Source organism: Heptranchias perlo, chromosome X (genome assembly GCF_035084215.1).
Source record: "Heptranchias perlo isolate sHepPer1 chromosome X, sHepPer1.hap1, whole genome shotgun sequence".
Taxonomy (NCBI): Eukaryota; Metazoa; Chordata; class Chondrichthyes; order Hexanchiformes; family Hexanchidae; genus Heptranchias; species Heptranchias perlo.
The window spans coordinates 5,117,733-5,134,166 of NC_090370.1; the positions used below are offsets into that span (position 1 = coordinate 5,117,733).

Below are 16,434 nucleotides of genomic sequence, written 5' to 3' on the forward strand. Positions count from 1 at the left end.
AAAGAGACACCTGTGTCACAGCATAGAGAAAAGTCCCTTTACAGCATCTTTTATTTTTAAAAAAAATCTGAAAGAGAATAATTTTATTTAAACTTGATTTGAATCCAGAACAGCCAATTAGAATGTGGTTTACAGATAGATTGTGGCAGCTGTCACTTCTACATTTTGTTAGTCACTGTTTATACCTGTATCTGTCAGTTGAAGTGCTTTAGAATTCCAGTGAGAACACATGAGTGAAATAGATAGTAGAAAATTATAATTCTGTGAATCTTTCCTGAACAGATCCCACTGGAGTTGTGTTTGACACAAGATCCAAAGCAGTGATGGCCCAGGGAGGATCCAATGACAACATAAAGGAAAAGGTAGCAATATTTTGTATATTTAACTTATCATATTTAGTGAACTAGTTGCTCTGGCAAAAAGAATTGTGCCCTTTTTTGTTTTGTAATTTTAGAATTATGCTAGACCATTCTCATTGCATTGCCAAGGAAATAGCAGTTGATTAAATCAAATTATTTTTAATTAGGCTATGATTGAGAATTTTGCCCATAGTGGTTAACAGACTTTCTGATCTTTTTGACTGAAAACGATTAAATGGTCCAATATTATCATAACAGCTAATTTTAAACCTCCTTTTGTAGCTTTCTTTTACACATTGCACTAGATTTTTTTTTGTTGTAAATTTGTGCATTATTATTTTTGGAAGATGCAGTTATCTGGAGTGCTTTTCACAGTGGATGTTGCTTTCAACTTGCCAGCTAAGGATAATATGAACCCAAGTCCAGTCCACTGATATAGGTTCATCTCGATTGTTTGAACCAAACCTATGTTACACTGAAAGAAATGTCAAGTTATATGGTGGTTGAATGCAGTACTCATTTCAAAAGTTCTACAGTCGTTTGCATCTGGCTATCACAAGAAAACTATTTAATGTAGATGAATGCTTGTTTTGTTTTTCAATAGTGGGAATTGTTTGTACATTGGGTAGAAATGAAACGAAGTAGGTTTTGTGAGACCTTGCTGTGCGCAAATCTAGCAATGCAACCTGATTCAATAGCATGAAGACCTCTGACTGTGTCTAAGTTTATGAACTTAATCCTAGAATAGGACTTGCATAATGCCCTGTCACATTTTGCTTTAAATGTGCAAAAGAAAAAATCTGCTCCAAATTCCCTTTAACTGCTGTAATGAGTACTTGGGCTGATGTTGCAAGGTTTAGGAAAAGAAAGAACTTGCAATTATATCGTGCCCAATCACATCCTCAGTATATCCCAAAGCGCTTTCCAGTGTAAAGGTACTATTATGGTAATATAGAAAGTTCGGAGGGGAAGTGAAAAAGGAAATAAGAGGGGCAAAGAGAGAGTATGAGAATAGACTGGCGGCCAACATAAAAGGGAATCCAAAAGTCTTCTACAGGCATGTAAACAGTAAATGGGTAGTAAGTGGAGGGGTGGGGCCGATTTAGGGACCATAAAGGAGATCTGCTCATGGAGGCAGAGGGGATGGCCGAGGTACTAAATGAGTACTTTGCATCGGTCTTTACAAGGAAGAAGATGCTGTCAGAGTCTCAGTAAAGGAAGATGTAGTTGAGATACTGGATGGGCTAAAAATTGATAGAGGTACTAAAAAGGCTATCTGTACTTAGTCACCCGGTCCGGATGGGATGCATCCTCGGTTGCTGAGGGAAGTAAGGCTGGAAATTGCAGAGGTACTGGCCATAATCTTCCAAACATCCATAGATATGGGGGTGGTGCCAGAGGACTGGAGCATTGCAAATGTTACACCCTTGTTTCAAAAAAGGGTGTAAGGATAAACCCAGCAACTATAGGTCAGTCAGTTTAACCTCGGTGGTGGGAAAACTTTTAGAAACGATAATCCGGGACAGAATTAAGTCACTTGGACGAGTGTAGATTGATTAGGGAAAGCCAGCATGGATTTGTTAAAGGCAAATAGTGTTTAACTAACCTGATAGTTTTTTGATGAGGGCAATGCAGTTGATTTGGTGTATATGGACCTTCAAAAGGTGTTTGATAAAGTGCTGCATGATAGGCTTATCAAGATTGTGGCCCATGGAATGAAGGGGGCAATAGCAACATGGGTACAGAATTGGCTAAGTAACAGGAAACAGAGTAGTGGTGAATGGTTGTTTTTCGGACTGGAGGGAGGTGCACAGTGGTGTTCTCCAGGTGTTGGTGCTGGGACCACTGCTTTTCTTGATATATATTAATGACTTAGACTTGGGTGTACAGGGCACAATTTCAAAATTTGCAGATGACACAAAACTTGGAAGGATAGTAAACAGTGAGGAGGATAGTGATAGACTTCAAGAGGATATAGACAGGCTGGTGGCATGGGTGAATATGTGGCAGATGAAATTTAATGCAGAAAAATGGCGCAACTCAAAAAGGGGTACAGGAATAGAGAGATCTGGGGATATATGTGCACAAATCGTTGAAGGTGGTAGGGCAGGTTGAGAAAGCGGTTAAAAAAGCATACGGGATCCTGGGCTTTATAAATCGAGGCATAGAGTACAAAAATATGGAAGTCATGAACCTTTATAAAACACTGGTTCAGCCACAACTGGAGTATTGTGTCCAGTTCTCGGCACCACACTTTAGGAAAGATATGAAGGCCTTAGGGTGCAGAAGAGATTTACTAGAATGATTCCAACTTTAGTTACGTGGATAGACTGGAGAAGCTGGGATTGTTCTCCATGGAACAGAGAAGGTTGCGAGGAGATATGATAGAGATGTTCAAAATCACAAAGGGTCTAAACAGAGTAGATAGAGATAAACTGTTCCCATTGGCGGAAGGGTCAAGAACCAGAGGACATAGATTTAAGATGATTGGCAAAAGAACCAGAGATGACATGAGGAAAAACCTTTTTACATAGTGAGTGGTTAGGATCTGGAATGCACTGCCCGAGGAGGTGGTGGAGGCAGATTCAATTGTGGCCTTCAAAAGGGAACTGGATAAGTACTTGAAAGGAAAAAAATTTGCAGGGCTACGGGGATAGGGCAGGGGAATGGGACTAGCTGGATTGCTCTTGCATAGAGCCGGCGAGGACTCGATGGGCCAAATGGCCTCCTTCTGTGCTGTAACCTTTCTATGATTCTATAATCCCTTCTGCTTTGAGGCAGCAATTCCTGAAGGAGTGGCTGTTTCTCATCCATGTCTTTTCTTGAGTCTTTATTTAAGCACTGTGTGTAGCTACTGATGGTTCTCCTCCCTCACATCATCAGGCTCATTAACTCTTCCAGTTCTTTTTCCTCAGCAAATGCCATCTGCATTCATCAAGTAGAACAAAAATATATATTTATTGAATGGACTGAAATAAATATGGACCATCTGTTGTAACCCTTTGTTTTATTTCTAAAAGTGGGTACTGCTGGTGAAACCCCTGCCTGAAATCTCTCTCTAATGGATTTAGAAGCTCATCCTCCTTCCAAAGAAAAGTGTGGGTTATTTTAAATGGAAATAAAAATTGGCTCACTGCCAGCTTTAATGTTTCCCTACTGCAGAAATGAGGGAGTTGGTACCATTTGCCCATCGCTGGCACAGTCCTAATTGTTCGGAAAAATAATTAAGATGTGCTCCAATGCATTTTGGAAGGAAGAATGAGGAGAGGCAATATAAACTAACAGCACAATTTCAAAGGGAAGAGAGACCTGGGGTTTCACCTTTAAAGGTGGCAGGACAAGTTGATAAAGCTATTAAAAAGCATAGAGAGTCCTTGGCTTTATATATAGAGGTATAGAGCACGAAAGGGCATCTTTCACAAACGGGCATGACGGACACTTTGTGTGTACATACACCCAGCTGGATTGATAATTTCAATAACTTAGTGTTCAGATTTAAACAACCTCAGAAGCAGACTTCCTTTCATGAGTCATCATATACAACTCTCAAAAAGGGTTGTTTTATTTTGCTGTTTAAAAAAATGTTTTGACGTTCCTAAAATGATTAGAAAACCAAATTTGGTTAACAGCATCCTAATAATATGCTTAATGTGTAAGAATAAGTTATCATTTCTCCCCCTTCCTTCCTGCTCTCATGTTTTTCTTCTACTTTTGACATACAAAGTAATTTTTAAACTAATTTGTACATTGATCTCAGCAAAGAATGATTGCATTCTTACACCTATTCACATAATCCCCATCAGCATTTTCTTTTAAGTGTTTCCGACAGAAAAGATCCTTCATTGTTCAAAGCACAGGTCTCTCTCTGAAGCTGAATTTGTAACAGATTAACATACCACATTGTAAGAATTCTTGATGCACTCACTACATGCCCATGGAACAAAACCACTTTTTACACCAGAAAATGAACTGTTTCTCCACCCACGCCCCAACCCTGAATTTGGACCACGAACACTCTTTCAGGAACTAAGGATATAAATCGCTGCAAACTAATTTTTTGTGCTTCAGTGGTGATTACATTATTTCACATCCTCCCCTCCTAAAAAAACGAGTTTATTCAGAGATTTCTAGACCACCCAGTGAGGTTACTACTCAGCGTTAACTCAGCTATTGGATTTACCTGCACCATTTTGAAGCAGATTTTCTCCTCTTAACTATTTTCATTCACCTGTAAATGTGACCACGGGTTACCAAGTTCAGGGAAATATTTGCAATTCAGTAGATGTGTAGTGCAATCTAGCCTTTTCTCACTTTTAGGGCCTTGTGATCTATAATCATGTGATTATAGAGATTATATACAACCATATAGATATATATAACCATGTGATCTATAATCATGTTTCAGATCATCTTTTGATATTACCTGCAATATGTTCGTATTTTTTTTTCTCAGATTACTGCTGTCCGTGCAATAGTTCCTAACAGGAGCAATAATGAGATCATTCTGGTGTTACAACATTATGACAACTGTGTGGATAAAGCTGTACAAGCTTTTATGGAAGGTAGGACTTGTCTTTTTCCTTTTTATTTTATTTCATTTTTCTCATTCTAAAGACTCTATGCAGCTAAATCCAACTTGCTTCCAAACATGCACAGCAGCAATTTTCAAATGGCCTTTGAAATGAAAAGGTACAGAGATCAGGAGCATAGACCTAGGGTGTGTAAAACTAACAATGCAAGTTCAAATTATGAGCAGTATGTTTAGCCCTGTTCTTCGAGGAACACATTTGCAATGAGCTGGTAAGTCTGGACAGATGACGCCACAGGTAGCAGTTATTTCTTAGTTGAACTTTTAGTATAGCTTTGATATTTGTGCAATAAATACAGTGTACCCCATAAAGTAATTCCTTGGGCTGCATCACAAAATTCAGTTGCTGGAGCATCTTTGGTGCTTTGTTTTATCATTTGTTTTTGTTTTCTCCTTGCATCAGAAAAGAACACGTGGAATAAGAACAAAGTCATGATTCAAACAAATAAAGACACCAGCCATGTAAACACAACACCAGTTGCATTTTGAATAGTAGTCATCTTTTGGCTATATCTTTCGGACAGGGCATACATAGAACTAAAATGGACTTTGTCCCACAGTATGCTGTTCTTAAGCTTTGATTACACCCAACCTTGAAAGGTACTTGATAGATGTGTTCTCCATCAGCAGACAATTCCAGGCATCTGTACTGAATATAGCTGCTTACTCACTCCACCCTACCTTTTAATCTGGCACTAAAATTTCAAAGCTCATGTTCCAGTTGTCTTAAAAACTAAAGTTCCCCATTGCGTTTTCTCAGTAGGTGTTGGGTTCAGTGTTTCACGGGAGAATTAATCATTTCTATACATATCTTTATTGTAAGGATTAACTCCCATTTACCGTTGTACTATTTCAGCATTCCACCCACCAGAATGTTTCCTGGTGGGCTCCCAGACTGATTTGTGAGGAGAAATTCCTGTATGCTTTGCTTTCTTTCCAGTCAATTCCAAAAAAAATCTTTGCCTAAGACTTGAAAAAATCCAAGAAGAGAGATCAAAATGTTGAATACCGATCATAACTATGTTTTCAAACTGAAATCCATACATTCATTGTCCTTAGAGACTAATCTTTCCCAGACTAAGGAAGATAGTAGAGACCCACACTGACAGCCTGGCTCTTCAGAGGTTCAGACTGATAGATTTGCCATCTTAATTAAACTGCAATATCTTTTTACCCTAAGCTGTAAGAGCTGATTAAAGGTGCTATGTGCTTTAAATGTTGTGTGAGTAAGGCCTTTTAGACAATGACCTGTTTGGACAGCTTTCTCACTATTTTCCAGTATCGGTATTTTTTTTCAACATTGTAAACCAGTGTGGAATTATTTCCATTTCCTACACTAGTCATCCTTAGGTCTATCTGAATGCCATTGCCAAATAGTGCCGAAATAGAGAGTTTTGTGCTGTAGGTCCATGCCCACTAGGAACTGGATTGAGACTGCCCAAACTTGGGTAGGACCCTTGCAGCCAACGGAGGAGACTTTAATCCCATCAGTTTGGGCTGGATTTGAATCCAGGTACACAAAGTGAGAGGCCGTTGTCTAACTCACTGTCAGTTCCCCAACCGTACTTTAAAAGAATATCGTAAGCTTTATTTTTCAGCAAATTTGTGATTTTAGTTATGGATTCAGCTACTTTAACAGAAAAAAAATACCATTTTACCATTGAAGAAAATGAAACATCACTTTCTTTTTTAGATCTGTGATTGTCAGTGTTTTGGTTAGGTGTAAAAAAAAATACATTTTGTGACTTTTACATCTTGTATAAATGCCTGCTTATGAAGAGCCTAAATTCTCCCATTTTCCGTCAACTGCAAATCTTGCAGACTCTGGTCTGTTGCCAATATCTGCCATCAGTCAAAAGTGGATTGTCAACTCAACTTTACAATTCCTTTTTGGATTTTTACCAAATTTGACGCTATATTTACACAATGTCAAAATGCCCAATGGTTATCACTAATACAAAACACTTCAAAGTGCAATAGTTAGCATAAATTTCTATTGTGCCAAAAAGACACCAACCAAAACATATTCCTGCTGATGCAAAATATTTGCAAATCAGGTTGGTTTTATAGTAACATTCTGTATGTCTGTGTGTATATCTCCATGACATTTTATCTGCTTTGAATAATTTCTGAAATCTTTTTCTATCTCTGAATGATTTTTTTAATTTAATGAAGGTTATGCCACAGAAGTACTGAAGGAATGGAGTGTAACAGGGAAAAAGAAGGTAAGGGACGTAGTAACATAGGAACAGGAGCAGGCCATTCATCCCCTCGAGCCTGTTCTGCCATTCAATTAGATCATGGCTGATCTGTAACTCAACCCTCTTGTCCCATCAAGTCAATCAAAGTGCATACCCTTTATCCCCAATCTCAGTCTCCTACTTCCCAATCAATTTCCAACCTACTTATGCTTTCTAATTGGAAAATTTGTAAGCAGTGGTTAAAACAATGATGGTGCATTAGAGTAAGATGTTTCCAAAAGCCTTTTATGTATTAATGGAAAAAATAGCCTTTTGTGTTACTTAAGTTGCATCATCCCTGTGAGGGCGGTTGTGTGTGGTCCAATGATGCCAGTAACACTTCAGGACTGCTACTAATGTTGTAGAATGTGGCCTTGAGAACAAATGATTTGAACCTCTTTAATTGTTAAGAATGTCAGGAATTTCCTTTCCATTCCATTAATGGGCAGTGTCTGGTTGATTTTGACCAGACTCCTATAGAAAGAGTTTAAGTGACATCTAATTCCATTCACCTACACCTCCCAAGATGTTTCACTTCTGTTTTTAAAGCAAAATCAGTTTGATATATACAAATATTACTCAAGCTACATTACACCATTTAACCAGTATGTCCAAATTGAAATAATGTAAATTTCTTTTATCAGCCACTCATATTTTCCCACATCTGTTCGTGTTATTTTTAAAATTCCCAGTCTAATTTGTGGGTGGGTTTGTGCTGTGGAATTGAGCATACTAGGAACTGGGTTGAGACTGTCCAGATTCATTTTAAATAAGACCTTCCAGCTAGCTAGAGAGAAGAGACTTTCATTCCATCTTTGTGGACGATTCAAGTCCAGGCCTTAAAGGTGAAAGGGCACCTTTAAGGCCTGTGTTAATCCACCACAGCACTTTGCTTCACCCTCACGTCCTCTCCCAAGGGATTTTCATCTTTTATCATTGAGTTCATGCTCATTCATGCCCTTTTCAAAAAAAAAATCTTGCTCTGTTTAAGTCTCCCCGGTGCTGTTCACAATGACCTTTCCTTGCCTTTGTTCTTTGCCCATTTTTTGGTAAACTTTTGCACATGAATGGGCAGCCAAGCCACTTGCTCCAAAGCCTCTGTAACCAGCTTCTACATGGCAATCCATGGTCGTATTGACCTGATATATTGCTCATACGATAGCTCAGCTGGAATTGAGTGTTTGCCACATGAGGAACTGCAGATAAAAACCCACGTCCCACCAACGCATGCAGTACACTGCCTATTGAAATTTAATTCCCACCAATATGCAATGTCTAAAATTTGCTGAAAATTCCATACCCACACTGTTTTCAGTTACTTTGCACGTTGTGGGGAAATTACGTTTTCAATAGAATCTGGCCTTTAGCTACAGCAGCTCTAGGTAGCAAAGCTTGCTGCTGCATTAGTTGCTGAGCAAAATGTGAATTTTGGTGCTGTATTCAGTATTAAATTCCAGCACTGGTTAGAGCGTTGTCCTGGCCTTCGCCTTTTGAAGCCTGGATTCATATCCAGCAGAGACAACATTTTTTTTCACTAAAGGAATCTAGTTGATGTGTTTAGGCCTCCTGATAAAGGTTTTAAGTTCAGCGGAGAGATCTGTTAACACGCCACAGACTTCCACAGCACAATCCTGCTCCAAACTGGACATGTTTGATACTGGCACTGGATGCAAAGTAGAAAAAAATCTCTGTACTTGTAGAAAAACAAGCTTTCATGAATGCTGGTGCTCACCTTGACAAAGGTAGTCGTGACTTTGAACGAACACAAAGACCATCAGCATTTAAAGTCCTTTAAGCAAACATTTGTTTAAGTGTCTGCCTGTTTAACAATATCTAGAACAAAAAGAAGAAGAAGAATAAACCAAAGCCTCAAGTTGAAGCCGAGCCAGGACAACTGCAGCCTAGTAAAGGTGCAGCCAATGATGGTGAATTGTCTGCAGCTTCTTCGGAGAAGGATGAAATAAACGGTTATCACATCAATGGATCCGTGAATGATGATGAGTCGGTGGATTCTCTCAGTGAACAGCTAGACACCCTTTCCGTGGATGCCCAAGAGCTGGAGGATTCTGAATTGATGACTCCAGAAATCGAAGGTATAATGAGTCATTGTATCTCAATTTAACTCTAATGGGAAAAAATGACATTTAACCCTTTGAATGCACATTTTCTTTGCTTCATTATACACACATTCTCTCCCAAATAATTGTAAAAATCGGGATTTGTGTTTGGGTCTGAGGTGGCTCTTCTCTGAAATTCAAGCCAAGACAAATTTTAAAGTCCGGGTGTTCCATTTTATGTAAACTGAGAACTACAAATGACACTGAAATGTGTTGATGATAACACACTCTGCCTTCAGTACTCCAGCCACCTGAACATCACAATCAATAGAACTAACGAAATAGCTGCTTTCTAGTGTTTTACGTGTATGGTAACAATTGGGTTTGATTGCAGAAAAGCAAATGCAATGGAGAATTCAGGTAGACAAATTTTATCATGAACCTCAAGTTGTGAATTTCACCTCAGTCCTGACATTTAATGTACATTGTATAGTTTATTTCCTGGTGATCTGGTGCCAAAACAAAACTTAATATTCTAATACTGGTTTTGTGATGTCATAGAACTTCAAGTCCTCTATCATTAATTTTTCATGAATGTCACGCTATCTAAAGCACTTGATGTTCTCACCACTGGTGGTTCAAAAATGAATATTTATTTTAAAAGTGTGTTTTATACTCCTGCAACATAAAAAAAACTAATGCCGGCAGTGAATTTAAAGCATTAATTCAGTCTTGAGGCTTTGCCAACGTTTATAACTACCTGAACTTTATTCTTTTGTTAATATCATCATAACTCCTTGATTGAATCACTACTATGTAATTCACTCACTGCCAGCCATTTATTATCCAATATGTTGTAATATAATGTGTATATTACAGGCTAAATATTTTTGCTAATGTGTAGGTGAGGAGAGATGTTTGAATGTGTAGTCTTTAAGTGTTGTCTGCTTGAGCTTCAGACTGTTGCCCACATCAGTGTTTTCTCCTTTTGGGAAAAAAAAGGCTTGCTTTGTTAGTGAACCACTACTGTACAGATTGAATTGTTTTTGATCCGGTCCTTTGGACTAAAATCCATTTTAGCTACGAAAAAAGTTAAACTCTTATTTGTCATGTGAACCTTTTGATAGGGCTAGTTTCATTGTAAAAAGTCCTGATGTTTGCTGTAGCTAAGATTATAAAGTCTTCCTTTTGAGAATTTTCTATGACTTTTATACCTGTGATGTAATGTTGAGAAGATGCTGAAAATCTAAACCTTCTCATTTTATCCTGAGACAAGAAATATTTAACATGGGGAAAATGGAGTATGTTTTTACCTACAGCATTCATTCTTACACTTTCCTCAACCAATATTTTTCAGAATCCGTGATAGAAGATGAACATTGTCAAGCAGAGTCAAAATTCCAACCGAGTCATCATTTCCATAGTTCCCATCCTTCTAGAATACATCAACAAAGAAATACAAATAAGCCCAGGTTGCGAACTACTTTAGGATCACAGTCCTCTGCCTCCCTTTCCTTAGTCATGCCAGATGATGGTGCGTTTGTTTCATCTAAGAATAAAAAAATAGGTAAGGGGTATTTACAAGGTTTTCTGCTTGATTTAAAATACTATAATTCATCCCTGTTCAACTATTTATGGACCAATTTGGGGAAAAAATATTATCTTAGTCATATCCAGGGTCCAGTTCAGTGTTGGATGTGATATTACTTGCATTAACCTTTGCATAAGGAAAATGGTGCAATACTACTGGTAAGGAGGTCTTTCAAAGTATAATTGCCTGCTTTCTCCTTCTCCAAACCTCTCACTCCTAGTCCATTTTTTTTTCTCGACATTAAGTGATGTAACTGTGTACCTGGGAAACTGTAACAAGGATGTATGTTTTATGAAATTGACCTAGTTTTGTGGGGAGCACAGAAAGACTTGGAGAATTTGTACTAAGATGCCAACAAGCTTGGCGTTTTTCCCAAGTAATAGCTAACTGTACTTAACCTTCTGCATACAAATGACAATATTCCAAGCAAAAACACTGTCTTGGATAGAGTTCCACATATAGGTGAATTGGTGTGTGAAGCTTCACATCTGGTATTTTGTGTTGGATTGGCACAGTATCTTGAGGTGCAACTGCAGCATGTGTGTATCCGTGTAACCATGAGCTATGCAAGAGTACCCTGGTGTGGCACTCCCTCTGATTTTTGTTTTAACCGTTCTATCCGATGAGAATATTCCTGGTTTCTGCTTTGTACATTTACTTGCATCTCCCCACAATGGCATGGCTGAAAATAGGACTACATGATGTGATTAATCACAGGCTGAATCATGTTATTCCATGAGAATGTATTGCCACCTTGTACTCCAGTTCTATATCTTTACATAATTGTACTTTATGAATTCTTTTGCGGCTATCAAAATGAGGGATGCCAATGCTGGAGGATAGAACATTCCAGTTTAGTCACTGTCCGCATCGAACACTTCCAGATCAGCTTTATCGTAACTCAGCTGCAGATTAAAGTGCTCTCTTTCTGATATAAGAAGGTGCATGCACCCCATACTTGCACCAGTGTGAACTTTTAGAACCATAGAAAAGATACAGCACAGAAGGGGGCCATTCGGTCCATCGTGTCCGCTTTGTGGACTATTTTGTGCTGTGAACCCAGGTCCACTATGAGCCGGTTTGAGACTATCCATGCACAGGGTCTCTTTAGGGAATTCCTTGCTGCCATCCCGTGGTTTGATTGGGCTCTCTTTTGTTAAATTACTGTGTATTAGAACTGCTCGGGTTATGCATCTCACAAGCAAATGTGCTAAGTCACATCTGCTTAGTTAAGTCTTTATTGTTTAGTTTGTATATCTGTTGAATTTCAGATACACGTCCAGGCCTCTGCACATGGATTGAATTTGGTTAAATATTGTCAAGAGAAGTTAGTATTTAAACAAGGCCATTTCAGTAACAGCAGAAGCACAAGTAGCTGATTGGGAATCTACAAATGAGAATGTGAATTTATATAAAGTTAATGTGCTGAGAGTTGTGATCCCCAATTCGATTTAGGCTCCATGGTCAACTTTCTAGCTTTGTGTTGAATGCCCAACAGCCTTATTTTGAGAGGCAATGTGGTTAAAGTTAAATGTTTCATATCTTTTGGTATTTTCAGCTTTGACATTATCTTGTGAAAATCTTATCCCAATGTGCAGTAAATGGGTTAACCAAGGGATTAAAAATCTATGCTAAAAATAGGTGTCTTGTTGACATGCATATGACCAGTTGCAATCAAAATGTATGCACATTGATCACTATAATTACACAAGAAATATAAACTGCCATCCCAGCTTCAAACTCTTTCCAGTGTATGACAATAAATGGGATTAGTAACCAAGCTCCCTTACATAATAAGCCTGATCACCATGGTGCTGTCAGGTGTATTTGGATACCGTGCACTTTACAACCCCCCCCCCCACAATTTACGAAGAAATCCTGTTTTGAAAAATTGAAAGATTAGCCAACTCACAAAAAATACTTGTTATGCAGTTATTTAGAATAATTGAGAATGCTGCCAGAAGTGAGTTTCAGGTTTTAATTTTATCTGCTCCATTTCCAAGAAAATGATTTTGCTGTAAATAGTGATATAGGTTTTTGTTCACCTCAGCAAAAATCAATATCCAGGTCTGTTTTATGTGCTCAGTCTCCTTAAATACTGGCAAAAGATCCCATCTGAAACTGATATTTGCTTGACATTGTGTAGTGATCCTAACTCCAAGGAACTGTGCATACTGTACAGGTTTTAGTAAGGTTATTTGAAGTCACTGGACCAGTTAGCTACCAGCTAAAATTGTTCAACTAAGGATATCACAATAGTGTTACGTAGGGGTATGGTTTTAGTAACATACTGGCAAAAAAATCCTGTGTAGGTGCCCATTCCTGTCATATGCCCTAATATACCTGAGGACTTTCATCATAACCTAACCGCCTCCTTCAGAAGTATGACTGTCATAGAGAACTGTACACTGGTGTAAGAGGTACATAAAAAACCCACTATTCTACACGATGTAAAATAGTTATTTGTATTGGAATAATTTGAAGTGTAACACCAGCTTTGGGTTAAAAAGCCATTCACATACCACTGAAACTTTGCTCTCTGTTTGTGCTTATCTGTACCTCTATTACAGTCTAACCCATAAAATCCTGCTTCAAGCTTGAATTTCCACCTTAATTGTTGATTGAACATGGTTGGCATAAGGGACATGTTTTCTGAATTCTGAGTTGGCCACTGGAAAAAGAATTCATGGTGGTAAACCTGTCCATTTCCACAAAGAAAGAGAACATGAGAATTGACAGCAGTCAGAGTGTCTGTCCTGCCAGAGCCACAACATTTGTGTTCATCTTTCCCATCCTCCTACACTAGGTAAAGTGGCACTGGCACTCTTGAGGCCATATCAGTCTATCTTGCCTGCGAAATATAGAGTGGTGCAGTTTACTTGAATTTGTGCAAATAAAAACCTCCTGTGGTGTTTTGTTAAAATTGCTCACTTCAAACTACTGGATAATTCCAATTTTTTGAGGCGAGAGTGGGGGAAAGTGACTCTGAATTAACAGGAGTAGACTGTATTGACAGCAGCCAGAAAACATTTGTCTATCCTGCCCTCCTGCTGGGTTGCAGCAGCAAGAATAAGTATAACAAAATGAGCATACTGCACTTCATTGTACATTAGTATAATTGCTTGATAGTTGCTTTATTGCATCCATTCAGAAATATGACTGATTTGCTGTATTCTGTGTAATCCAATTACAGTCTCAAAATATGTAAAACTAGGGCAAAGCCAACCAATGATTTTTTGTAGCTGAAGATTTTATTGATGAATTTATTGAAGACCACTCTTGTCAAGTACTGACTTTTAATTTTAATGTTTTCTTTGTATGCATAACTTGTTCACAAAATATTAACTAGGTGTTATAATTATGCTTTACAAACACAGAGTGGAAAGATCCATTTGTCAAGTCTTTGTTCTTGTGTCCAGATCCTGGTGTTCCTGTGCAGTCAAATGTACACCAATAGATTTGTGTAAGAGCTGAAGTGGATATCGCTCCTTGTTTGTCTGTATTCATTACCTTGCATAGTAAACTGCTGACAAACCTCAGTTAATTTAAATCTGTATGTTTAGTCAATACACTGGTTAATTCTTCAGCAAATAACTTATGAATAACAATATTAATATTTGGCTTTAATGTTTAAACAGCAGTGTTTTACAGACCTTCAGTATTTTACAAATTCTGTATTTACCCATTGGTGGAATGCTTGCTGAGAAACCCATATCTTTGGATTTGGCTGTTGGATTCAATACAATGCAACATCATGCAGACCAGTGGATATGATGGGGGTGGCTTACTCCATGCCAGAGACTACCCTGTATTGCATTAAAGAAATGTGGCCAGGTTGTCAGTCCTGCACATGACTACAACTGATTATGACCGAGTTTATTTCAGGAACACAATGCTGTGACTGCACCTCAATGTATTGTATAAAACCAAAGTCTGTAAAGAATGTCTGAAGTGCGGCTTTACACGCTGCTGCTCTTGTACGTGGAGCTAGACAATATCATCGCCTGAACTTGTCCCATATTTGCAACGATTCAACTGCAGAATCGGCCATCACTTGCTGAATCAGGATGGTTGGAACGTGTATTTGGTTTTGTCAACCCTGCATTGTTCTGATTGATGGTTCTTCTCTTCACACCCCCCCCCCACCCACTAAGTACAGTTTCTCTTTAGCTTCCAATAACCACTGGGATCAAACTTTAGACATCTTTATTTCCAGCTACATTCTGTTATGCTAGCTAATATACAATTAAATTCATCTAATGACCAGTGTAATGTCACACCATATGGCACATAGGACCCCAGAGAATCTTATGACCTATTTATATTGTAGAACTGCTTCATATTATGGTTCTGCACTATTACCTGAAGGCGAGATTCCCTGGCACCAGGGCAGAATCAATTGCGTCTGCACAAGTTGTTTTTTGGTCATAATTTGAGAGTTTATTTCTGCCTGTCATGCCTTCCTCATGCAAGCTTTTATGTATCACTGACCTGTACAGGCAATCGGATCAATGAAAAATAGCATCCTGTGCCTCTGCCAGCAGTGTAAGTGTTAAGCAAACACAGTAAATCCCCGTAGTGAGCTGTTTTTCAGATGAGCTGTTAAACCGAGGCCCCATTTGCCCTCGGGTGGATGTAAAAGATCCCATGGCACTATTCGAAGAAGAGATGGTGTCTCCCTGGTGTCCTGGGCAATATTTACCCCTCAACCAACATCACTAAAACAAATTATCTGGTCATTATCTCGTTGCTGTTTATGGGAGCTTGTACCACATTACAACAGTGACTGCACTTCAAAAAGTACTTCATTGGCTGTAAAGCGCTGAGGTCGTGAAAGACACTATAGAAATGCAAGTTTTTTCTTAGTAATGTTATCTTTTGGGATTGGTGCAAAAAAGTGGTTATATACAAGTCCTCTTAATGTAGTAGCCATAGTGTAGTATATTGGAGAGCATTGTAAATAGTCTACTGTACCCCTCAAGCCAATCTGCTGCCGTTGAGGGTTGTAGTTTCATCTTGGCATCAGCCATCTTTGATGAACAGAGCTTAGTCATGGAGGGCTGCTGCTTTTCCACATCTTGGCACATTGACTTGTTTTGTCTGCAGCATAATCACAGCAGGTAGTAAGCTTATGGCAGCAGTTTTAATGTAAAATTTTCAGAGCATGTCAGTTGTGTTGGTGACATTGTTTTGGTTAAATTCCCCCCCCCCCCCCCCTCTCCATTAATAGCTGTAGATTGACAGAATTCACTTTTCATTTACTTTTTTCTAGGTGCTAATATAGAGAAATCAGCAAAAGACTTGCAGCGATGTACTGTGTCCCTAGCCAGATACCGGGCAGTTATTAAAGAGGAAATGGACATTTCTATTAAGAAGATGAAGGTGGCATTTGCTGAACTACAGAACTGGTAGGTCATTCACAATCAATTGCTAGGCTATAATATAGTAAATGGGTGAAAGAATGAAAAGAATATTACTCAACTAACACACATTTCAGTGTAAGATAAATTGGTGGATAACAATCCCCCTTAAATACTGAACTCCTTTTTAAAATGCCTTATTCTACTGTTAACATGAATGGGAAAGATTTGAATTTGTG

At 38.5% G+C, this 16,434-nt stretch overlaps 1 protein-coding gene across 2 annotated transcripts in view; it reads left to right on the forward strand.

Moving 5' to 3' along the window:
- LOC137307187 (spermatogenesis-associated serine-rich protein 2-like) overlaps positions 1-16,434 on the forward strand; it is a 92,456-nt gene that overhangs the window by 39,441 nt on the left and 36,581 nt on the right. For both annotated transcript variants that reach the window (XM_067976554.1, XM_067976555.1), the window contains 6 exons: positions 283-362; positions 4,813-4,921; positions 7,123-7,172; positions 9,025-9,280; positions 10,602-10,811; positions 16,108-16,243. In XM_067976554.1, the coding sequence (XP_067832655.1) occupies positions 283-362; positions 4,813-4,921; positions 7,123-7,172; positions 9,025-9,280; positions 10,602-10,811; positions 16,108-16,243 (841 nt within the window). The remainder of the gene's footprint in view (positions 1-282; positions 363-4,812; positions 4,922-7,122; positions 7,173-9,024; positions 9,281-10,601; positions 10,812-16,107; positions 16,244-16,434) is intronic.